The following is a 26,764-nucleotide window of genomic DNA, read 5'->3' as shown; positions in this document are numbered from 1 at the left end:
CAAAAAGCTACATGCCAAGAGGGTTCTTTTATATATATAAAAAGTTGAACCTACAAATTATTCAAGATAGTTTGAGACTCAGTTTGATTTCTTAAATATATTTAGAAATAAAAAGAGAGACAAGAGCACTTTAATACAGAAAGAGGGTTCTGCATTCTAAACCCCCAGTCACAGTCACTCTCGTGGTTGTTGAAATTTAGAGATAATGGCTATTTGTTATAAAGTGAATTGGGTAAATTTGGTATTGTGCAACCTGTTTTAACTGGATTAGTTATTTATCAACATTAGAATAATTTATAAAACTAGGCTTTTAGTATCTTTTCCTTAACACTAGAGTGCTCCCTGGGGTGAACTTCTAAATGCGTAAGCTATTCCTTTAGACTTACAATTTGAGGGGTTAGCATTTACCCTGAAGGATGGTTTTGTGTAGTTTGATTAGAGATTCAGAGAGTGAGTAATTATATTCAAAGGAGCTAATGTTTATCTTCTGGTAAGCTGATGTGGAATCCCTTTTGAGGCGATTTCCTAAAAAATTTACTTACATGAATAAAGTTTAAAAAAATTAATATCATTTAAGATTCTGGTTTTTTTCCAGTGAAGCTAATATAAATGAAGTAAATGTAAGACATTATTATGTTTGGTTTTATAGCATCTGGTTTCTTATACAAATCAATAAATATTTATTGAACACTGAGAGGAAGTTTTATATATTTGAAAGAGCACAAACTTTGGAGTCAAACATAGGTTAGAATTCTGAAGCTTAACTTCACATATTAAAGAGTTATATCTAATTGAGTCAAGATAATTAAAATATATACTGTCCATACAGGGCTCAGAAAAATAAAAAAGCAAAGTGAGCATATTGGGAGTTATCAGGGAAAATTTTGCAAAAGAAAGAGGCCTGTGAACCAATTGGTATAATTTGGGTAAGAAGACTGGATCAAAAGCATGTTAGCAAAAATGCACATGGCTTGTGCGGGGAGCAAAAAGAAGATAGGCCTATTTGGGGCTGAGAATCTGTTTATATAGGCAAAGTCGGACCAGATCCTAGAAAGATGATATTTTGGGGCTCAATTCATTATTAAGTAGAGGGAGATGATGATGATTTTGTAATAGGAGATCAACATAACAAAAACAAGTTCAATATTTTAGAAAGCTTAAAGTCTTAGCTGTGTCAGGCTAAATTTTAGATCTCCCCAAACCTTAGCTAAAAACAGATGAGGCCCCAAACTAGGGTGATAGCAGTAAAGTTGAGTATTCAGGAATAAATTAGAGATTTGAAGGCAGAATCCATCCACAGAATTTGTTATGATAATTTGAATATAGGAAATAAAATTCAGGAAAATATAAAACAATTATTAGTGAATTGGGAGATAGAACTGAAGGAATTATATGTAATAGCAGCATATAGGGACAGGCTGAAAGAGAATTTAAGGGAAATGGAGAGTAGAGAAAGTCTTCTAATTGAAAAACTAGAAGAAGAAAGAATATGAAGCAGATTCAGTGTTTAAAGAAGCCCAACAAATCCCCCAGCAGGATTTTTAAAATTTACATTTGTAGACACACCTCATATCCAAAGATCTGAAAAGCAATCAGAAAAAAAGGGCATAGCCTTTAAAGGAGACCAACCACTGATTTCTCAATAGCAACAGAGGAAGCCAGAGACAGTAGAATGATACCTAAATTGTTCTGGAGGGAAGAAATAACTATTAATCTAGAATTCCATGTTCAGCAAAAAAAATTGTTCAAGAAAGAGGGCATAATTAATATATTTCCAGACAACAAAAACAGAGAATTGCCACTACTGGACCCTTTATAGAAAGAATTCCTTCTTCTCTAAAGGAAGTTCTAAAATAGCTATAATTATTGAAATGCAAAAGAAAGAGAAAATGATGACAATACGAAGTGAGTAACTCACAACATACACAGATTGTTTAAAACAATAATGTTTTTTTGAAAAAGAGAAAATACACAACAATAGCATATACATTGGGAATGTTTAAAGAAATTTAAGTATGTTGAGTGTTAGGTCTTTTTCAGTGTAAATACCTATATCTCAGAGGTAGTTAGGAATACAGGACTAAAGAAGAGGAGAGATATGAGACCCAAAGTCAACTGTGAAGTAAACCTTAAACTTTGAGAGTGAAAGAAAACTCTATGAAAGAAAAGCATAGAAAAGGCAGAGAGGTGGGTTTTGAAAATTGCTTCTTTAAGGAACTAGAAGGTAAGGAACCAAATACTACTTTCACATTTCAGTAAGAAAGGACCATACCTGTCTTCAAAGTAAAAGATATTCCAAGAAAAGGAGAACTTCCAATCACTGGAAATGTTCAAGCAAAGGCTTACTGGATTCACCTGTTGAGGGGATATCTGCAGTGGTCAGGAGATTTGACTAATGATCTCCCAGCTCTACAGTTCTCTTATTCTGACCAATACTTAAGAAAGAGTATTTTCTTCAGTACTTAAGAGTACTTTCAGAATCACACCTGTTTGGTTGGAGCCACCGAAATCAACAGGTGGCTTGATAACTCTGACACGGACATGTTCAAGTATCATGAGGATGCTCATTTCCAGGTTCTCCATGCATTTTCATAGGCTTGGTCCTTGGCCCACCTAGAAGTATTGGTCAGGCCATGTGGGTTCACGAATGTGTGACACTAGAATCAGGGATGATACTTAAAATATTTAACAACTGGAACCTCATAGGCACCAACAGTCAGAACAAATGCTGGCTGTAAACCATCAGTATAGCCATAGTAGTGCACATTGGATGATTAGAACTAAAGTAAAAACAAACCCATGTTTTTCTTGAGGTGTGATACATGTGTAATTTTTAAAAATTTTCTGTTGATAGTTATTTTCTTCCTTGAATGTCACAATAAACATCAAGATGATCTGAGGGTGGTGAATTTCCAGAGACCTGGCAATGGCTGATGAAACAAATTTTAGTTTCAAGTTGATAAATCCATTTTGTACCTTTATGTCAGACCTTACCTGCCATTCTCTTAATATAATGGCCATAACTATAAATACCTTCCCATTTGCTGCGTAGCCCACTGAAATACAATCTTAAAACTTGTCATATTTTTACTTGTTTCTTAATTCTTTCACAGATTCTTCTTTATGCTTCCCTTTATATTCTTTTCAGAAATATTATTTTCATTTCTCTCCTTTCTTTCCTAGCTTTCTTCAGTCCAGTTATTTGATATTGAGGAAAGTCAGTAGGAGATATTTTTGTGAGGACTCATGTTTTACAAAATCTTTAGGTATTTAAGTTTTAAACTCAACAGTTGTTAAACAAAACTAAAATAATGTTCTGTCCTGGAGCTCTGGTTCTATGATAATACTAAAATAAAATTAAGACTCTCAAGATGTTAAAAAGAGGCCCTAAGAAGCGCAGTAACAAAGATGGTCAGCCTTGTGAGTTTTAGGCTCAGTTCTTTCAGCATCATTCTATCAACATGCAGCTAAATGCATAAGAGAAGGGTGCAGGTTTGTGTTAAATTTTATTTTTTGAATATTCACATGGTTCAAAATTCAAAATGTTATACAATAAAAAGTCTCTTTTTTACCTCTTGTAGTGCAACCACTCACTTCCTTAAGTTACCAGAGATATTTTATGCATTTAAAGGTAAATATGTACATATAGTCCTCCTCTGCCCCTATGTAACACAAATGGTAGTCTGCCATACACTTTGACCTACTCCTGGATGCCAGTGTTTGGTGCACATTTATGTATGTCTACACAAGCTGTACAGTATCTATCCTCAGGAAATGTCAAAATTAAATGTTCTGCTTAAAAAATTTCTGTGTATTTTATTTTGTTTCATTTTCTCTCAAATTAACCTTGATTCTAGATTTATTATAAGAAGCATAAAGAAAAGGAATGAAAAATAGCCCTATTTAGAGAGAGGGTTACAGGGATGTTAGCACGAGCAGGATTCTCTGGATTAGCTGGAGGCCTCCTACACATCAGTGTGATTGGATCTGTGCTGCAGTGGTTCTAAGAATAGAGGAGACAGCCAACTGGGGGACTTTAGCATAAAGAATCATGTGGTACTTTGCCCCAGCAAAGCCTTCAAGGACCTAAGTGTAAAGATTATTTTCGTTAATGCTAAGGAAACTCCCAAAATTGTCACGATATAGGATGTAGAAAACTGAAAGGAGGGCTTGGTAAATAGTAAAATGCTATATATATATATATATATATATGTATATACTGTATCAGAGTACATTTGAGCCGTTACCTGCAGCTGATGAGCTCCAAAAAGAGCGAAACCTATTAGGTCCTGCAGTACTGGCTTAAAATAGTATAAAACCTTGATTATGTTCCATTTGTATATTGTTTTTGATGTATTTTGTATTATAGTTTAAGGAAGAAAATAACTCCTATTTAGTCTCCCAGTGCTAGTATATTTTCTCTCTAGTCCATTTTTCTGAGAAGCTACCTGAATGAGATCACCCCAAAAGGGAAATTAATCAGATTAGGTTATGACCTGGTCTAATCTAAATGGCCAGATTCCCCCCCCAGACAATCTCATCTACTCCTCTTCCATAGCTTCATTGCCCCTATATGATGACAAATCCAGAATCTTCTTCGCTAGCTTCTTTTATATACTCCTGAATCACTCATGGATATGTGTACTTTTGACATTGAGTTGGCATTTCAAATCAGCCAAACTGATTGCTACCCTCCTTACCTTCTCTACCTCCCCTTCCCCTCTACCCTTATGCTGTATAACACCACACACACACACACACACACCCCACGCCCCAAAACAAAACCATATTTTTCTTATGTGTCTTGCTTGGTTGCTCCAGTACAGTCCTACCAGACACATAAACTAAAAACCTAAGAGGTATTGTCTACTTTTTCCTCTTTCACATCATCTCCCATAAATAACTGGCTATCAACCCCTAAAAATTTACCTTCGAGGTATATCTTAAATCAGTCTCCTTTCCAGATCCTTGATTACTGTCTTGGTTCAGGCCTTTAAACCACTTTTCCAGACTACTACAACAGCTGCCCAACTAGCTTTCCTATCTCTAATTTCTCCTTTTATCTACTATCTCCACCACTCCTAGAGTGGTCTCTTGAAAGACTAAATATGGTCATGTCGCTCTCTTAAATCAAATACATGGTCAATCTCGGAGATTATAAGTTGCATAAGGGAGGAAGAGTCAGAGGCTAGAGAAAAGCTTGGTAAACCAGACTGAGGAACATCAACTTTATCCTATAGGTGAACCATTGAAGAATTTTGTTAATTGTAGTTGTACAACCTGTTTGTTCTACATGGAAGTCCCTCTTTCTGAATTCATCCTATAACACCCTATTCAGTGATATGATGGAACTGGCATCCTACTAGCTAGGGAGAACTGACTGTTAAATATTCAGGAATTTTTCAAACTAGTTTTTAACTTGAAAGCAGCCATGATGAGGGTATTAATGCCAAGGACATCAGCAAATACTGCAAATCTGGACTCTCCCCTAACCCCCTTGAAAGCTGATCCCGGCACACCACTAACCCTATCCAACTGGCAACCTTTGCTTCAAATTTTGACTTCGGTGATTTCTGTTTAAAACCTTTTCTACTCAGTTCTCTTGCCTCCACACACATAAAATTGATTGCCACTTTGAAATCCTTTACATGCTGTATTATAGCATTTGCCATCTTATAGGCAAATGTCACACCATATATCACTTTTTAATACTACACTCTGAGTTCTTGGGGGCAGAGTCTATGTCTCAATTGTCTTTGCATCTGTCATTCATTTATTCACTCAACATTCATTGAACTTACACACACCAAACTGATAGACTTAATTTGTATCAGACAATGCTCTCAAGGTACAAAGATGAAAGGATTTAGCCACTATCTACAAGAAGTTCATAGTCCAGTTCATGAGAAGAGAGAAATTCAAATAGTTCATTACAAGTACATTGCTATAAGTCTGTACAAGATACATTGGCACCTGGAGGAAAAACTCCCTGCTCAGGGTAATGAGGAAATCTTCACAGAGCAGGTAAGACTTAAAGGAGGAACAAAATTTTTTTGCCTGTAAAAAGGTGCTACAGTTAGTATTTTTATAGATAGAATTTTTAACAGAATTTTTTTTTTTCATTCTGGACAGCTGAATTGCACAGGGTTTTTGTTTCAGAATAAATAGCACTTTTATGTGGAAACCTGGTACAAATGTCTATAAATTAGGCATTCTTTAGATGGGTAGAGAAAGCACTGAATATAGCACATCCTTGAATAACATCATTTTGTTTAACATTTTGTAATCACATTGATGAGAGATGCTATAGGAACTTAACTCGTTTTTATTAATTAGCTGTGATAAAATATTATTATGTGTCCTTTTGTGAAAGTCACAGAACCTATCGACGATGTTAAGTGAGGACTTACTGTATTGTATCTGTTATCCTAATAATGTTGTCCAGCTATATAGTGAAAGCTTTTGGATTTGAAGATCTCTAGGGACCCTGTCAACTCCAGTATACTGATGTGTTTTTTGTGCCTTTCAGGTTGTGGTAGATCCTCACCTCAGTAACACTGTAACTTTGACTTAGTCTGGAGTAAAATGAGTGGTGAGGGAGCTGTTATAGGAAGGCACAGTGGGTATAGAATTGATGGCAGAAGGTCAAAGAGGTTCCATATAATAATATATTTATTATATACAAATAATTATAAACCCCCAGTTACCTCCTGCTTTTGCCGCCAGATGATGATCAGGCATTTGAAAGACTTAACTGACTAAGAATTCAAGGTTGGCTATTTTAAGAAATGAGGAAACTATAAATAAATGCAGTAACTCATTATGTGTATATCTTAAGCCCTGTCAAACTAATCAGCAGAAGTTTAAACAGTGAAAAGTAGAGTTACCTGTAGTTTATACCTTAGGTATAGTTACCTAAGGTATAATTTATACCTAGATAAAATTAGCTAAGGTTAGAATCGTTTATCAAAAAAGGTGATATGATTAGAGACTGTTTAATCACGATGAGTGTAAAGTAAGCAACAGAGAATTAATGAATTCATCAAATACTGGTATACTTGAATAAAGGACCATTCTTTTAAACACTGAAATTGGTAACGATAAAGATAGAGACATAAAAACAGTATTAACACTAGAGGCGCTGACATATGAAAAGATAAAAGTTTTTGGTTGAACAAATTGGAGTAAACCTATTTGTGACGGGTCTATCAATAAACATTAAGAGAAATGAGAGATACTTAGGGAACATCTCTGAACTCTGAATATGACCTCCAGGGAGACAGCTGTGCCCTTCTAAACCAGGGGTCAGCAAGCTGTTCCTGTAAAGGGTCATACAGTAAATATTTTAGGCTTGCAAGACTTATGGTTTCTTTCTACCCAACTCTACCATCTTAGTGTGAGTAAAAGCTAGGCTCTATTAAGTATTTTCCTTTCTATGTCTCTGGCTTCTGTCAAATAAGGAGTTAGATTAGGTCATCTCTGACGTTTTTCAGGTTTTGTGTCCTTTTGTACCTCTCTCTGAAGCTGAGTGATTCCACAGGCTGACCCAGAGTAATAGTTCTTTTATTTGTAAGGTCAGATTTTTCAAAAATCCAGCTTGAACAAATTTGTAAGTATCCAGACTAGGATTTCTCAACCTTGGCACTGTTGACATTTGGGGCTGGATAATCCTTTGTTGTGGGGAGCTTTCCTGTGCATTATAGGATATTTAGCAGCATCTCTGGACTCCTCTACCCACAAATGCCAGTAAATACATACTCCTTCCCCCTAGTTGTGACAGTCAAAAATGTTTCCAGACATTGCCAAGTATCCCCTAGGAGGCAAAATCAACCCCGTTGGGAACACTGTTGTGGAGATTTGAAGAATAACTAGGAGAACATAAAAAATGAAGATTAGGCTATGGAATGCAGGGTGACCACCAAGACGATAAAACATTTATTTCTTCAGGTACAAGGTCAGACAGCCCAAAAACCTAAAGGAGCAACCAGCCTATTAGAAAGAAGATCAATGAGAATTATATTCACCCAATCAAAGGAGGCTAGAAAGCTGGTAACAGATTCCTTTTTAATATTGATTTCCATAATTTTATGGAAAGTGTCCCTGAAACCGGTGAACCCGAATAGAGGGCTATCTATGATGGGTAGCTGAAACGTCAAACTAAAAGAAACATGGATGAAGAGAGATATAAAAATGATCTGCCCGACTGGGCATGGCTCGGCGGTTGAGCATCGACCTAGGATCCAGGCGATCGGGGTTCGATTCACCATCAGGGCACATGCCCGGGTTGCAGGTTCGATCCCCAGTTGGGGGCGTGCAGGAAGCAGCCGATCAATGACTCTCTCATCATTGATGTTTCTATCTCTCCCTCTCCCTTCCTCCCTCTGAAATCAATAAAGATATACTTAAACAACAACAAAAAATTATCATTATTTTAAAACACCAAAAATATTTAATTTTCATTACTCTTATATTGTTTGATGACATCTCTAACAAAGAATTTATACTGGGTGGATTAATTAGCCTTCATCTATGAGGCCTTGGAGTTTGTTTTGTTTTGCTTTAAAATGATAAATCATGTGTAGATTATTTCTACAGTAGAATATTGTTTATTGGAAAAAATGAATGCAGTACAGCTTCACACACCTATATAGATGGATTTTTAAAGCCAGGGTTTAAATATCAGTAAAGCTGGTCCTTTAGCAAGTACAGATCATATAGCTAGCTTGTGATTTAGCTAAACTTAAAAACCCAAATCATCTCTAGTCAACAACAGGGTGCACTTAATTTCCATTTACCTTTTATTTATGCCAATGTCATTTCTTTTAAGAATTCATTCTCTTCCAATCATCATAGCCGACAAGCCTTGAATATCCAAATGGCTTTGTATAGGAATATTTTGTTTTTGGCTTCTTTTACTTCTCATTTTCCTTACAGTGATTTTAATACAATGTGGTATTATCAAAACAGTGATCTAAGAGCTCTGTAAACACTAATTTGAGACTCAGGCTCTGCTTTTGAAACCTTGGGCAGTTTCTACCCTGCTGAGAAAACTTATCCATCTGTAAAATGATAGAGAGATTCCCCGAGTCTGTCCCCAGGATGGCTATGTAAGAAACATCTTTGAAGCCTTGTTTAAAATTTAGATTTTTGTGCTTTACTCCTGTTTTGTGCTTTACAGAATCTGTTTCTGTAGTCTAGCATGAGGCCTAGGAAGCTGAGGTGATTCTAGCAAATGGTCAAGTTTGAGAACAATTAGAGACTCCCTCTAAGGTATTTGCAACTCTAAAATGCAATGGTTATGTGAAATGTATATATTTCCCTAAAGGTCATTTATTATATTATTTTCTGGAAGCTTTTTTATATACCTGCAAGAAATAATTGAGATTAATATATTGTTGGTGTCCCCACATACACACATTCGTACAGTTTTACATAAACTTAGTTTGCCATATGGCTCAGGTGGCAATCTTAATCCCTAATATGTGTTAGAAGATAGTTTTCCTTTTCACCAGGATGCCATCCCATAGCTTCTTTGTTTTCAGTCTTGGACTTAAAGAATTAAATGTTTTGATACCCTGATTTCCATATAACCATAAAGTGGAATAAAATTAGAAATTCAGTGTGGTTGTTAACTTCTGTTTGTTTTTAATTTACAGAATGCTCTTTTCAGTTGCATTAGCAGAAATGAAAGTAAGTATGTTATTGATGGTTATACAAGCAGTCCAAAGAGCAAAACACAGTTTATAGATTTTGATTAGTTGTTATAAATACTGACAAGACCCTGGCATTATAACTTAGGCTCTCAGTAAACCACCTAAAGGAATGTGCCCAGTGGGATTCTGATAGGCACAAGTATTCATTCCCATATCCTAATTGCAGATTTACAAAGCAGATACTAGTGCTAGATGTGTTAGAGGAAGATCATGCCCCGCTTGAACAAATAGGATCACTTTCAGAAGTTAAGCACACCCCCGTGATACAATGATGCTGCCTCTCAGTTTATTCAGCAGGCATTCACGACTTGCTCTGTGCTGGACAAATACACATCTGTAGGGGACACACCCTGTACACAAAGAACTCTGGGACATGGTGGATTCGGGTAGTATCACTGATAAAAGTGCTATGGGACTTCAGAGGAAGGAGGGATCATATCCTGCAGGGGTGCTTACAGGTGACTTTATGGAGTTGGTGGCTGAGCTAGGCCTTGAAGGATGGACAAAGTGTGAACAGTGGAGATTGGAGGAAGGCATTCCAAATGAAGGGACTAGTGAGGGCAGTTAGAGAGAGGAAATACATCTGAGAGACAAGGAGTCGTCTAGATTAGCTTGGCAGTGGGGTGTATCAAAGTATAATAAGAAACGTTAGCTGCCTGTATTTTATCTTCTACCATTTCTTCCAGATAACCTCTGGCACATGATCTTAGAGCCTCCCACACTGGTGAGGGAGCCAGGATGATGGGAGCCAAGAGAGAGGCATCCTTACCTTACGCTCTCGTTTCTCTCCCGGCCTCAGCACCCCCCTTTATCCTCATTGACGTCGACAGGGATACGTGTAGCCATTAATAACTATTCTTTGTGATGCAAATGAACGATTCATCAGTGAACACAGTAACTTTGGTAGTAATTAGAAGTTAAAAACTTATGTGGCACAGTAGGTATGAAACAGTGTCCTTGCCCAGGGAACTGAGGCCAGTCCTGCATTAGTTCAGTCCTAGTTTAATCTATATATGATTTTATCATTATCATTATTATTTCTGGAAGGTACCTGAATTCCCTGCTCATTCCCTGGTCTGTGAAATTCACCAGAAATCTGTTCTGGTTCCTCCATAACCATCTCTAATAATTATCAGATTTTTTACCTGCCTTTCTCTTACCCTTTTCCTACCATACCTCTACCTTGTCTCCTTTCAGCTTCCCACAGACCCCTTAGCCTCTCTGTGAATGTCTCTTGTTCTTTCCGTTATTAAATCCCACATCTGCACCCCCCAGCCACTCATCTAGCTCTCCCCAGATACCTTAAATGGTCCTGTTGATTTTTAAAAATACATAAATCCAGAATCAAATATGGGTTTTACCTTTCAAAATTGAAGCAGGTTGTATCAGTTGTGAGGTGAAGAGTTTTAATTTAGGTATATTCTTGCAGATGTTAAACACTGTAGGACTTTTGGGCTTTCATTTCAAAATATACAGTTATATAATTGTCAAATTAATGAAATCCTGACATCTCTTAGTTTTTACTGGTCCTATTTTATAAATGTGAGACATTTGGGGTTTTGTTTTATTTATTTTGATCTGTGTTGTTTTCCACAAATCTAATGTGGAAAGCTGTTCCAGTGGTTCTCAACATGGGCGCTATTGGCATTTTGGGAGACATTGGCTGTGTGACACTGTCCTACACGTTGCAGAACATTTACTAGTCCTGACCCCCATGCACTAGATGGCAGCAGTGGTCCCCAAGTCATGAAAACCAGAAACATTTCCATTTGTATTCAAATTCTCCCAGGGGGGTGGTATTACTCCTGCTGAAAGCCACTGGACTATACTGTAAGTTGACCAATAGTGACTTTCTTATACTGGTGAGTAGCTGAATGTCCCCATGTCTATACCTACAGTAGTGCTGATTTTAAGTACTTGTCTTCTATGGCTGGGTTTTATTTCCCAAATTCAAAAAGACACATTGTTCTATTATTATTATTATGATTTATTGTTAGCAAATAGCTGTTTCCATTTCAATGTCATCTCCTTTTCCCCCACAGTGGGCTCAGTTTGTTGCAGCTATGCAGGTCATCACACAAACTGCCGAGAATACTGTCAAGCCATTTTTCGAACAGACTCTTCTCCAGGTCCATCTCAGATCAAAGCAGTGGAAAATTATTGTGCCTCTATTAGTCCACAATTAATACACTGTGTCAACAATTATACCCAATCTTATCCAATGAGGAACCCAACAGATAGTAAGTAAAAGGGACATATTCCTCTCATTTCAAGCTTTGGTAAAATAACTTGTAAAAGGAAGTAAAATCTTGTAGATATCTGCAGTCTGGGGCATTTGGGAGACACCAGACTTCCTTTGGTGTTTAGATTTCGCAGATTGGACATTACTGACACAGTTAAAATATGCCAGAAAGATGGAGCTGGCAAAGGTTTGAAGCAACAGGCACTCTCTGAGGAGGAAGAATTTGTTAGTATGGATGGGGGGTGGGGGAACTGGGTTACAACCATGAGAATTTCAAATAATTATACCTTTTAACCTAGCAATTCCATTTCTCAGATTTTGTCCAACACTTACATATTTGCAAAAATTTATCTACACATATAAAGGATATTTGCTACAACATTGGTGGTAATAGAGGAAAATTAGGAGTAACCCAAACATCCATCAATAAGGTATTGATTAAAAGTGATTAACTAAATCATATATCTATATAATAACAACACTATACAACCAACATAAAGAAGTACATTTACATAGAAGTTCAAGATATAATAAGCAAAAAAAGAAAGTTGCAGAACTAAGTATATATAGTATGATACATTTTTAGTTATATACCTATTCTATATTTATATGTATCTGTAATTTTTACTAATAAACAGTTATTACTTTTATAATGAAAACATCATTAAGTGAGAAAAGATCTTGATATTTTTTAAAATGTCAGCTTGTACATCCAAAATCCATTTTCTTCATGTAGAAGTTATCAAAGTTTAAAGAGCTATTTAACCAACTGACAAAAACTGATAGGATTTATAAGCCAGTTGCCAATGTTTTGATTTATACTGGGATATTGAAAAGCATATTTTTATAAACTCAAAAGCAATGCTATGTGCCTTGTTTATCATCTAAAGCTGAACTCTGAGGCTTATGACATTCTGTGATGTGGCTGTGTGATGACAATCAGAGGATGAAACATTTGCCACAAATAAGCTGTCATTTTAAAGTCTTCACTGACAGGCTATACAGATGTGTTGCTGGAGCTAAGGTGATAGAAGCTGAAAAAAGAGGGGGAGCAGAAAGACTTTTAAGGGTAGAACAACCATCTCAAATGTCTGTGCTAATACATAGAAAATCTGGAAAAGAAAGCTACAAACATACGCCTGAAAGATTACTTAAAAAGTCAAAGAAAACTACATCAAAGAAGCCCTTCTGAATTCTATAGATTAGTTGAAAGTGTTCTTTAACTTTCTGATTCTTTGTAGAAAATTAAAGTCGGTAGCAAACTGATGTCTCGCCAGAGTTTGCTATTATTTAAATTATAACTTAGATTAATTAACTTGCACAGATATGTAAAAGCTTTATATCCCAGAGTGTGTTGAAATGTTTGTGGTTATTGCCATTAAAATTAGTCATCTCTCTCTCATTATGTCCAGATATAGTCCCTTTTAGGAAGTCATTTCTAGCATGAAATAATTCCAGTTTGATCTACGTTTTCCAGGAACATAAAATATCTTGCATGTAAGGACTTCTTAGGTTTAGGATGACCTATCATTTATTCAGGAATGTTGCTAGAGAGCCCATGATTGGGGGTAGTGGTGAGTTCTAGTAATAAATACTTAGTCTATAGGTATACCTAGTAAATACATTTATTTACTATACTGCAAAGTGATGGAGAGAGAATTTGGTAGGCCCTGTATACTGCAGATATTGACATATGACTCAGAGAAGTAATGGTTTCCAGTACAGCACCATGTTCTTTTGTTCTGAGTAGTACAAGAAATAAAACCAGCTAATTAAGCTACTTGTATCCTGAACATGTAGGTTTGTATTGCTGTGACAGAGCTGAAGACCATGCTTGCCAAAATGCCTGCAAGAGAATTCTGATGTCTAAAAAAACAGAAATGGAGATTGTTGATGGCCTCATCGAGGGTTGTAAGACCCAGCCCTTGCCTCAGGATCCTCTTTGGCAGTGTTTTCTTGAAAGCTCACAGTCTGTTCACCCTGGAGTCACTCTACACCCTCCTCCCTCTACAGGCCTTGATGGGGCTAAATTGCATTGTTGTTCTAAAGCAAACACTTCAACATGTAGGTCAGTATCTCATTTTCCTTTATTAAAACCAGTAGAAAAGAGCACTTTAATTATTTTAAGTCTAGCAAGTATCTGTTATATTCTTGCATTGTATAGACTTGAGTTTAGAAGATACAGAATCTTTCATTCTTTTATCCAGCAAATACTTATTGAGCATCACATATACAACAGTCCCCTCTTATTTGCAATTTCACTTTCCATGGTTTCAAGTTACCATGGATCAACCATGGTCCGAAAATATTAAATGGAAAATTCCAGAAATAAGTAATTCATGTTTTAAATTGCATGCTGTTCTGAGTAACATGAGATATCTCACACCATCCACTCCATCTGTCCTGCTTCATCCTGCCCAGGATGTGAATCATCCCTTTGTCCAACATCTCCAGGCTATATATGCTCCCTACCCCTGAGCCACTTAGTAGCCATCTAGGAGATCAGATCAACTGGCACAATATTGCAGTGTTTGTGTCCAAATAGCCCTAATTTTACTTAATGGCCCCAAAGCTTAAGCAAGAGTAGTGATGCTGGCAATTCAGATATGCCAAAGAGAAGCCAGAAAGTGCTTCCTTTAAGTGAAAAAGTGGAAGTTCTTGACTTTAAAGAAAAGCATCGTATGCTGAGGTTGCTAAGAACTACTATAAGAATGAATCTTTTATCAGTGAAATTATGAAGAAGAAAAAAGAAATTCATGCTAGTTTGCTGAGAGAAAGCACATTCATATAACTTTTATTTATAGTATATCATAATTATTTTATTAGTTATTGTTGATCTCTTATTGTGCCTAATTTATAAATCAAACTTCATTAAAGGTATGTATATACAGGCAAAAACATAATATAGGGTTCAGTATCCACTGGGGGTCTTGGAACATATCCCCTGCAGATAATGGGGACTACTATATACAAAACATTGTTTTTGTACATTGAATGGTAAAAGCACTGTGTTTTGGGGTATAGAGAATTAGCAATAAATATTTTGAAATGATGCAATATGGATTTTATACTTGAGGATATTAAGTAAGCAAGCAATAGAAGATGTTTTGATATGACACCTAAGGGATAGTCTCTTTGTTAAATTATAAAACTTTGAACTTAACCAACTTTTTGTATATATTAGTAAATAACCTGGGTTGACACTTATACCTAAAGTTAGGTAGCAGTATGTAGGCATTCATTTGAGTGATACACTTAAGGATGAAAAATTGACAGTAGAAATATAGGATGAAGGAAACACAAGTAGAAACAAGGATAAGTGGAGATAACTAAGGACATGATAAAACACAGGTGAAATAAAAGTTCACTTTATTAGAGATATTTTGGGTGAAAAGGGACCACACGTTACTAGAATATTCTGACTTGAACCCGACATACCAGTAGTGAAACAATCTTTCCTGTGGTTTCTAAATTGGATGGACCTTTAGCAAAAAAGTGTACCTGGAATAGCTCATCAAACTTTTCCAAAGAGATGAAAAATCTGAAAAATATCCAAAGAAAATTAACTGAAGAGCTTAAAGAGAAGTTAAGTTGGTCCTGTAATTAAGGAAATTGTGTTGCTGAATGGAATTTAAAAATGTATTTATGGGAGAGGTGCTGAGTAATTCTTTGAATGTGTACAAAAGAGTTTATGCCCTAAAGTCGCTGGAGATAGGAATGGCTGTGCCGTCTCGGGAGAAATTCAGTAAAAACACTGTTTGCCCTCTCTTACTTTAATGTAAGGCTTTCTGTTTACTGAATGCTTTCACTTCCATCTTATTTTGTCCTCATAAAACTTTGTAAGATGATTGATTTGGTATCTCAATTTGTATAATTCCTGTTTATATCTAGAAAACTAACTCTGAGATGTTTTCAACAATCTCTCCAAGCCATACAGAATGTTAAGTACTAGAGAAAGGACTGATTTCCAGATCAAGGTACCTAATGTAACTTGATCTCACCTTTCTCATCCCCATGATGTATAAGCTCCGTGGGGAGCAGAGACCTTGTCTCTTTTATTCACCACTGCATATCCAGTGCCTTGAACAGAACCTCACACAAAAAGGCACTCAATAAACAGTGATAGAGTGAGTGAACAAACTCTTAAAAGTAAAGATACCCTCCTCATAGGAGTAATTATGAAAGTAAAATAAAATGTTACACGAGTGGGGAATTTTTACTTGTCAGTTTGCATATTTTGGTAGTATTAAAGTTTTGTATTAATGTATTTACATTTTTATTATATTTATAAATTTTAAACATTAAACTACTGAATATAATGTGTAAAAGCACTTTAGAAATAGTACTGATATTATTTTAGCTATATGCATGCATTTAAGTTGCTTTGTAATCATGGACTACTGAAAATAAGAATGTCATATATTAACTACAATAGTATATACAAGTTTTGGAATTCATACGCCTTTGCGTAGAGACTTTCTTGATATATCTTCAGGAATATAAGTGGTTTGGGGATAGTTTTTCAGAGAGAAACTGGTGAACCCTAAATCTTTAATGCTTATTTAAAGACGTCTGAGGACCATGTCACAGTTTTGCCTTCTGTGATTGGAATATAAATACAGTGAAATATATCCTTGTGGAGGCAAAACTGTATGCTTTAACTTACTTTATGTAAAGGTAAAAGAGATCAGAAATTTGGAGGGCAATAATTTTACCAAGAACAAGCATGTACAAATGCTATAATTAAACATGAAATTTAGCACTGAGCTTTCTAGCAACCATGGCAAAAAGGAAAGAGATGGATGCTAAAAGAAGGCTAACTGTTTCATGGACAAGATCACGTGATTTTGTGTGTGTGGTGTGTTTTTTTGGTGTTTTTTTTTTTACAAGATCACTTTTTCTAGCTCTAAATTCTAGGAGAGAGACCTTGGTCTTTTGGGTTTTGTACTTTTTTTCTCACTTATATTCTAAAGTATAGTTCATGAAGTTTGAATTTTATGCAAATGAAATATTCATTTGGCTTATCTATGTGTTTCTGCATTTGTGCTTTTGTTTCAGGGAACTGTGCACTAAACTTTATAGCATGAGCTGGGGCAATACACAGAGTTGGCAAGAGTTTGATCGCTTTTGTGAATATAATCCAGTGGAAGTGTCCATGTTGACCTGTTTAGCAGATGTTCGGGAACCTTGCCAGTTGGGCTGTAGAAACCTTACTTACTGTACTAATTTTAACAACAGGTAAGAGCAAATTATTGTACATGGAATGGAAATATTTTGTCATTGGTTATTTTGTTTTTAAATAAGTAAAAAGACCATTACACTCTGATTTTTTTTTTTTAATATATCTTTATTGATTTCAGAGAGAGGAAGGGAGAGAGAGAGAGAGAATCATCAGTGATAAGAGAGTTGTCATTTATTGGCTGCCTCCTGCATGCCCCTGATGGGATCGAGCCCACAACCCAGGTACGTGCCCTGACTGGGAATCAAACTGCAATCTCCTGGATCCTAGGTCAGTGCTCAACCACTGCCTGGCTGGGCTACTATACTTTGATTTTGGTTTTGCTAAGTTAAAAGGAAATAGTCTTTCTTTATGATTTCATCTTTAAATGCTATATTCCATGTAGTAAATTCTCTCTGGGAAAGGAAGCACTATAACAGAGTTTCTTCTAATGTAAGGATACTTCAAGCTTCTAGAATTCAATTGTTCTCTTGTGGTCAGTTTACTTTGAAGGACCTTCAGACCAGCTGAGGTTTCCACTTAGTGAGTCCCCTATATTTTCGTTACAGAAGCAATTTGAATAGGTATTTTCCAGAGGTATCGTGTATGGTAAGAAAATTAAGGGCCAAGAACTGAATTAATGGCTGAAGAAGCACTGAAGAAAACAGAAGAGGGGCAGCTAGAAGCAGAGAAAACGCCACATCAGAGAAACCAGAGAGGGAGAGTTTCTAAAGAAGAGGAAGCTGGATTTGTGAGCTGCTGCCCAGAGATCAGGAGGTGAAAAAGGAAGAATTATTCATTTGAGCCAGAAGGAAGTTCAGAGGATGTTTACCTCAAGCTAACATACATCTTATCCTCTTAAAAGTATTCAAATTATTGTTTTGAGTAAGAAATTTGAGATATCTTTACAATTGGTGATAGCGTATTAGCCAATAAGATTGAGCAAATTTGAAATCTTTGAAATGTTTGAAGTTAAACTTGCATACATAATTCTAGCTTGTGCTAATGGTTGAGTAGTTTGTATCAGACTAACACTCCTGCCAGTACCAATTATGAGCTCTGCATAAAATATTAGAAACCTATTATTTTGAACATATTGGAAAGATACCAAAAGCAGGAGGGGCTTCATCTCATTCAAGATAGAAACTACACTGAATGGAGAGCCACATTTATCCAGTTTTTCCTTCATGAGCACTCTTAGGATCCTTGCATGGCACATAGAATTCAAGCAAAGAACAGCAGCCTTGGGCTGAGGAATTAAGAGATCAAAGGTTAGGGCTACCAGAGCAGAAAATCACAGAAAGGAGGGAACCACAAAAGATGCCACAAAATCTTTAATTTAACAAAGCCATAGGATACAAGGTTAACATATAAAAGCCAATTGTATTTCTGTATATTAGCAACACATAATTGGAAAATGAAATGTATTAAAAAATACTAATGTACACGATTGCATCAAAAAATCATGAAATACTTAGGGATACATTTAACAAAAGATGTGCAAGAACTCTATATTAAAAACCAGAAAACTTTAGAAAGAAATTAAAGACAACAAATAAATGGAAAGAGGTACCATGTTCATGGATTAGAAGACTCAATATTGTTAAAATGGTAATTCTCCTGAAACTTATTTCTAGATTCATTATAATCCCAATCAAAATTCCAGTGAGCTTTTTAAAATAGAAATTGCCAGGCTAATTTTAAAATTCATATGAAAATACAAGGGACCTAAAAAGCTAACACAATTTTTTAAAAAGAACAAATTTGAGAACTTACAGTACTTGATTTTAAGACTTATTATAAAGCAACAGAAATTAAAACAATGTAATATTGGCATAAATTTGGACAAACAGATCAGTAGGACAAAATAGAGAGGCAAGAATTGACCCACACAGAGTAAACTGATTTTCAACAAAGGCAGCAAGGCAATTCAAGGCAAAAAGAAACATCTTTCAACAAATAATGCTGGAACAAGTGAATTTACCTTATGAGAAAAAAAAAGTCAACGTCTGTCTCACACCATATGCAAGAATTAATTCAAGGTAGGTCATAGAACTAAACATAAAAGCTAAAAATATAAAGCTTCTAGAAGAAAGCATAGAAAAATATATTAACCTTGGTGTAGGCAAAGATTTTGTAGACAGGACACAAAATGAACTAATTATAAAAGAAAAAAATTAATGAATTAGAGTTCAACAGGAAACACTTTTGTTCACTGAAAGACACCATTTAAAATTTGAAAAGGCAAACCACAGTCTGAGAAAAAATACTCAGTGTCACACATGCACATACACCACGCATACATTTGACAAAAGGCTTGTATCCAGAATATGTAAGTAACTCCTGCAACTTCATAATAAAATCAAATGACCAAATAAAAAAACAGGCAAAAAACTTCCAAGGACCCTTTGCCAAAGAAGACATCATAATAAACATTTAAGTAAATGAAAAACTTCATTCTTATTAGTCATGCAAAATACAAATTAAAACCAGTAAGATACCACTGCACACTAATAGAAAAGCTACAAGTAAAAAGACTGAAAGCATGGAAAGCAATTGGAACTTTCATACATTGCTAATGAGAGCATAAAATGTAATAACCCCTTCAGAAAACAGTTTGGAGGTTTCTAGAAAGTTATGACCCAACACTGCCATTCACAGCCATTAAAAGAGACATTAAAGCTAGAAACAACCTTAATGTTTACAAACAGGTAAATGAGTAAACCATTGTTTCTCAAAGTGTGGTCCATGGTTCCCAAAATCCAGTGGGATCAAAACTATTATAATAATACTAAGATGTTATTTGCCTTTTTCAGGATCATTCTCACAAGAATGAACCGTGGAGGATTCTCTAAGACATGTGATATAGCAACAGATTGAATGCAGGAGCAGATGCAAAGCCAGCTGTCTCCTATTAAGCCACACATTAAGGAGATTTTCAAAACTGTAAACCGGTCCTACCCTTCACAAATGTTTGTTTTGTTTTAAAAAATAGTTATTTTTCATAAAAGTATTATTTATATTTGGATGTGTTTATATGGATGTACACATTTATTAAATCACAAAACTGTACCCATAAAATCTGTGCATTTTATGTTTATAAATTATACCTCAATTTTTAAAACTTAGGCTTTTTTATTTTGTGAAATGAAAGATGGACGAGTGGAGATGACAGTCCTACCCACAGCATTTTGAAGCTTTTAACTGTTTCACAAAAATGTGTGTTAGAAAGAAAACATGCTATCGGAATCTTAATAATAGTGTCTACATTGAATCTTCATACACTCAAAAGTGATACCTTTTGATGGGTTGTATGTACTTTCTTTAAGAAAAGCAGATTTTCCTAATTAGTATGTCAAGATTTTACACATCACTTCTCTCTAGAAAATAATTGCCTCTTGATTCCATCTGGTCTTTTTTTCTCTTCAGGCCGACAGAGCTTTTCAGGAGTTGTAATGCTCAATCAGATCAAGGAGCCATGAATGACATGAAGCTATGGGAAAAAGGAAGCATAAAGATGCCATTTATCAACATACCTGTTCTTGACATTAAAAAGTGCCAGCCAGAAATGTGGAAAGCAATAGCTTGTTCACTACAGATTAAACCTTGTCATAGTAAATCCCGGGGAAGTATTATTTGCAAGTAAGTTTTTTTCATCCTAAAAAAAATCCAGTTTTGGTTCAGGCCCTCCATGATCTTCACCCATAATCTATAAGAGTTTTTTCTCCCGCTGCTTCCCTTTGCCCTTCACTCCCACAGGTCACATGCTTTCCCACTTTTTCTTCCTCTGCTTGAAATCTCTTCCCACATCTCCATTTGCCCGCTGACTGACCTTCTCAGCCCCTCTCAAATACCAGTCTTCCTTATGGAATCTGCCCACATTTCTCCAGCTGATAGTGGTTTATCCTTACTACAGATTTCTGTAGATCTTTATTTGTGCTTCTCTTATGGAACTTGATCCAACAAATATTTATTGAGTACCTTCAATGCACAATTCTATTTTTATACCCCAATTTGTGTACTTATATTCTGTTCAACATCACTCTCCTTGCGGAGCTGATTATTCTCACCTGCTTTTTTCTTGTATACTCTTTCCTTTCTCCTCATTGGGGATAAGCGTAATCCTGACACACAGTAGGTATTTCATACATGTTTGATGAGTGGGGGAGTTGGTGCATATGGTCAGTAGGGCCTGTTCCTAGTAAACATTCACGAGTGGTTTGCATAGGAGATCTCGGGCAAAGTAAAGATGAAAGCTGCTGTGGTGAGTGAAACCAAAAGCGTTAACTACATTGTAGTCAATGTCGGCTGCTCTTCAAGCACTTTTATTTTAAAGCTTTTCCAAAACCAAGTTAATATCCAGTCCCTAAATTGTTGTGTGGCTTGGTGCTGCTGAGCACTTAATGACTGATTGCTGATTACTTCAACCTTAAACAGGGTCCAGATCTATCCTCTGGCATGACTTGGGTCTGACCTGATTAGGGGAGAGGTGAGGGGTAACTATTGGGTGACAAGCATCAACGGGTGGGAAACTTATAGACTCTTCTCATAGAAAACTTGCAGAAGTCAAATTCCTAATGAAGACTGAGAAAATGTTAAAATAGTGGACTTTCTAATTGTTATAGACCAAACATCTTAATGTTGATTAGTAAAAGGATATTTTCAGAGAAAAGAAGGCAGGGAGAGAAGAAGGAAGGAAGAGGCAGGGATGCATAAGGTCCCAAGGGAGAAAGGATGCACAATTTTGTGAAGAGCAAATCAGACTAGCCTAAGTTCATTTCCTTTTAGAGTGAAAAGCGACACTGATGATAGTAACAGTAAGTCTAAAATTTGAGCAAGGCCTTTGATCTCAAGTTCTTAAAAGAAAGTTAGGAATGCTTCTATAGTGTAATACATTACTTACTATTCAACCTCAAGTCTGCTATGACTCCTGTTCTCTTTTGCCATACTTACGCCTAACCAAGTGTGAAACACTGTTATTAAAATTCACTTTCTAGAAAGCTTCAGAAGCAGAAATGATATTGACTAGACAATATGAGGAGGTTCTTTGAACCCTAAATTTGTGTGTATTTTCCTTTTCAAGATCAGACTGTGTGGAGATTCTCAAGAAATGTGGGGACCAGAACAAATTCCCTGAAGACCACACAGCTGAAAGTATTTGTGAGCTTCTATCACCTACAGATGACCTGGAGAGTTGTATACCTTTGGACACATACCTCAGTAAGATTTTTAAACTTCCAAACACTTCTCTCTTTCATCTCTTCCCTTAATGTTTGCTTTGGATGAACATGTGGTGTAATGGCACTTTCTCAGTTGCTGACTCTTACTTGCTTGGTCTTTTTGGAAAGAATTGTCTTCTTAAAATATATAAACAGAAGGAATTATCATATCAGCCTGAGGAGATAGTGAGCTGCTGCAATCAGGAATTCTAAGCAGTGAATCAGGCCAGTATTCTCAGATAACCAGCTCCGTATCATTGCTGTCTCCTTGCCATGATTTATAAGGAAGTGGAATTTCCCATAGCCCCGCATTGGCTTGGACTCAACCACTAAACGGAGTAAGGAATGATGGTCTGGGTTAGTACATGAAAATGAAACTTTTTTCTCTGCCAAATACTCCTGCTGAGAGCTAGAAGAATATGTTAGTATCCCATTAAGGGATCCTGGGTCTGAGCTTCCAGGCAGGAGGTGACTGTATGGTGGAAACCACGGGATAACACACTGAACTGCACACCAAGTAGTTAGGGTAAGGGGAGTGTTTTAAGATGCCACCAGGGGGCGTTAGTACCATGAGCTGGCCAGAGTGAATTTAGCTCCTACTTTGTTTTCCTGTTCAGATAGGATTAAGTTCTGCTGCAAATAACAGAACAGGGAGAAGTAAAAGAAAGCCCAGAAATAAATTGTCCAGGGCTGTTATGGTGGTTCCATCATCAGGAATCCTGGTTCCTTTTTCTTTCTCAATCATCTTTAGTGCTGGCTTCCGTCATCAAAATTACTTCATGTATTTTATCATCACAATATCGCTACTGGAATTCTAGCCACCATATCCTAGTGTAAGGGAAAATCACCTCTAATTGTAAAGGAAACTGGGAAAGGTTATCTTTTTAGCCGTGGGCCCATTGCCATCCTAAGTAAAATTGGAGTTCTAGTAGTAAGCAGGAACATAAGAATGAATGCTAGATTTGCAACTAGTAGTATCTGCCATATTTTCTCAAGACCAACAATGTCCCTTAGCCTTTGTGACCAGTATAACAAGAAAGAAAGCATTAGTCTAGAATCATAGGTCTCTGTAACTTTGATCAGACCACATCTTTGAGCCTCAGCTTCCCTTTTAATAAAATGATTGGGCTGGATGAGATAAACTCCAAGAGCCCTTCTACCTCTGTTAGCCTTAAAGTCTGAGTCTGGCCTAAAATCAAGTAAGCAAAATGAATATATTCACTATATTCACTATGTTAGAGCAGTTAAATATATATGTGTAGAAGGAAACTGTTTCAGTGGGAGGAAACTTAAAGAATGCTTCTGTTTGAAATTTAACATTTTCTTCAAGTATCACATGAGATACTTGTGATCTTTATATTGAGACTTCCTCAGTCATTATTTCACAAGATAACAAATATAATTGTGGTATGGAGTCCATCTTACAATAATAAATTATTTATGGTAAAATGTGCTAAATTATTTTTCTTGAATATGAGCATCTGTTTGACCCCTTATCCAAAATATACTGTCACTTTCCATCCCCTTACACTATTATCACTTGTCACTGTCTGTTTATTTACACACACACAAACACATACACATATACACACATGCATGCAGTCTATTTATTGTCTGCTTCTTGACCCGACCAGAATGTAAACTATAATAGAGGTTTGCTGTTTTATTCACTACTGTATCTCCAGTGCCTAGAACCTTGCTCAATAAATAAACGAAGAAATGGATGTTTGTGCTAAATTCACAAATGACCAGAAAATCTGAGTGTTTTAATAGCTTAATAGAATTGGGCCTTGCTTTGTGCCTATCAGCTTTCCATTTACTTCAGACCTAATTAATTAAGATAATTTACAGATCTGTTACTCTTTTGGTTAGGTTAAACCGATCTGTTTTTGGGTTTTCAGGGCCAAGTACTTTAGGTAACATTGTAGAAGAGGTGACTCATCCCTGTAACCCCAATCCTTGCCCTGCTAATGAGCTCTGTGAGGTAAACCGGAAGGGGTGTCCGTCTGGAGATCCCTGCCTTCCATACTCTTGTGTTCAAGGTAAGAGGTAGGTGGGCGTGGGTGTGGAATGAGTATGGATATGTGTTGCTGGTGTTTCCTTACAGGAGATATCTTTGGAATGAGATGAAAGGGACTTGATTTTCTAAATTATGGTTTTCTGTAATGCTTGCTGTTTCCCTAGTAAACGTGTTATTTATGTAAGCAGAAAAGGGCAAAGACAAATGTAATTTTCAAGTCATTTAGATTATAAACTAGTATCAATCCAAAAACAGACTCTCATAATGAGCTGTAGGGTCCTTGGCAACAAAAGAAAAAAGAACTTTGGGCCAGCTCTTTGTACTTTGTCTTTCATGTTGGAATGTTTGAGAATATGTACTGCATGCTGTTTGTATTTTTTCTTTCTTTTTTTAATATATAGAGAAATGGCATTTTCAATGGGATGTGTGATCACTCCATAAATTTAATGATGTATAGAAATGCATATGACTTCAAGGCTGTAGAATTTTTATCTCATAAATTTTAGTAGTCTTTAGCTCTTTGTAGGTCCCTTTAGAATATAGTTGTGGCAAAATTGTGCTTCCTTTTTTTCCCCAGTTGAAAATGTTTATCATGTTAGACTTAACATTTTTAAATGTGTGTAAAATAAAAAGGAACAAAAGGTTAAATTAAATAAGCATATCTCAAAGGATCATCCATAATATTTGTGTAATTCCATAATATATCAGCTATAGAGTCATAACAAATCTTGTTAAAATTGGAAATTAATGGGTTTTCCTTAAGCCCAATCAAGATTTCAACTTTTTTTAAAATTTAAGGTATGCTTACATTCCATTACTAAAAGTTTTCTGACCAAGATTATCCTAAAAATACTATCAGTTTTTATACTCTATTTTTAAAATATATGTGATTTTATTTTATTTTTTTAAAATATATCTTTATTGATTTCAGAGAGAGGAAAGGAGAGGGAGAGAGAGAGATAGAAACATCAGTGATGAGAGAGTCATTGATCCGCTGCCTAGCCCACAACCCGGACATGTGCCCTGGTCAGGAATCGAACCCCGATTGCCTGGATCCTAGGTCGACGCTCAACCGCTGAGCCACGCCCGACCGGGCAAAATATACGTGATTTTAAAATATCTTTGATAAGCCCCCCAAAATAAAAAAAACTACATATCTTGTAGCATTTTTGTATAGAACTATAGCTAACTTTGGGATTATAGGTCCTTATTCACCACCATCTCACAGAACATGAAATTTTTGTTTGAAAGAAAATGTTTTTGGCCAGTAAACCAAAACAATTACTTAGCTTGGTAAAAATTCTCTTACATAATCTTTAGTAGACACACAGACCCTATAAGGCTTATGTGAAGTGTATCTAATGCAAAAAGTAGTATCATAGAACAATACCATCTCTCTCAGCTAAATTTTGTTGATACAGGTTGCAAATTGGGAGAAGCCTCTGACTTCATCGTCCGTCAGGGGACACTAATTCAGGTGCCATCGTCTGCAGGTTCAGAAGTTGGTTGTTATAAAATTTGCTCATGTGGACATAGTGGACTCTTAGAAAACTGCATGGAGATGCACTGTATAGACCTTCAGAAGTCTTGTATTGTTGGAGGAAAAAGAAAAAGTGAGTCTTGAACTGTATTTATTTGTTTTTGTTTTTAATATGAGATTAGTTATCTTAACTTTGTAGGAAGAACATTGAGTGGATTCTAACCAGAAAGTCTACAAATCAGATACTCTAGGGCGGTATTTTTCAAACTATACAAGGACACTAGGACATCTAAGGAACTCTCTTAGAAGCCTCCTCAAGAAGGAACTAATAGCTAATAATAATTAACACTTATTGAACTCTTAACTGGGTGCCATACACTATGCTAAGTTTTATGTATGAGATCTTATTTGAAAGAAGAGTGCTCTTGGCTTGCAAATTTCTGCCCTAGAGCAATTCAGGTATTCATATCTTAGTCCATATTCTACTTAGCTAAAAAAACAACAAAAAAACAAAAATGTCAGGTAGGCACTTTGTATCACAGAAAATATCTGAGGATAAACAGATTTATTCCTTCCATAAACTTTCACTAATTAATGCCTATTGTATACATAAGAGCATAGCCTTGTAGAGCTGAAACTGAGATGAGGGATTGAGATCATGCTTTCCATAATAAGAGAGCAAAGAATTTGAGCCGCAAAAAGGAGCAGACCAAGCTTTCTTCAAGAAGCTAGTTATTCCTGACAGGGCACTGGGAGAATCTGCTCTCCAAAGGTGGCATCAGGGCTGGTCCTGGAGAGATGAGTGAAGTTCCAGAAGGAGGAGAGGAGATCTGAGGCACAGGGGCAGCCAGAAACATTCTCAGAGAAGAGGA

General features: G+C 36.1%; 1 protein-coding gene across 5 annotated transcripts in view; it reads left to right on the top strand.

Moving 5' to 3' along the window:
* RECK (reversion inducing cysteine rich protein with kazal motifs) overlaps nucleotides 1–26,764 on the top strand; it is a 65,193-nt gene that overhangs the window by 25,541 nt on the left and 12,888 nt on the right. For 3 of the 5 annotated variants that reach the window (XM_081152526.1, XM_081152528.1, XM_081152527.1), the window contains exons 7-14: nucleotides 9,657–9,690; nucleotides 11,756–11,953; nucleotides 13,756–14,023; nucleotides 17,014–17,193; nucleotides 20,603–20,815; nucleotides 22,257–22,393; nucleotides 24,294–24,434; nucleotides 25,834–26,025. In XM_081152526.1, the coding sequence (XP_081008652.1) occupies nucleotides 9,657–9,690; nucleotides 11,756–11,953; nucleotides 13,756–14,023; nucleotides 17,014–17,193; nucleotides 20,603–20,815; nucleotides 22,257–22,393; nucleotides 24,294–24,434; nucleotides 25,834–26,025 (1,363 nt within the window). Of the gene's footprint in view, nucleotides 1–3,581; nucleotides 3,632–9,656; nucleotides 9,691–11,755; nucleotides 11,954–13,755; nucleotides 14,024–17,013; nucleotides 17,194–20,602; nucleotides 20,816–22,256; nucleotides 22,394–24,293; nucleotides 24,435–25,833; nucleotides 26,026–26,764 lie in introns of all 5 variants that reach the window. The other 2 variants (XM_081152530.1, XM_081152529.1) reach the window with 2 other exon arrangements.

This window comes from Miniopterus schreibersii (assembly GCF_964146895.1).
Source record: "Miniopterus schreibersii genome assembly, chromosome: 11".
In the NCBI taxonomy this organism is placed as follows: domain Eukaryota; kingdom Metazoa; phylum Chordata; class Mammalia; order Chiroptera; family Miniopteridae; genus Miniopterus; species Miniopterus schreibersii.
This window is presented reverse-complemented; position numbering and strand designations above follow the sequence as displayed.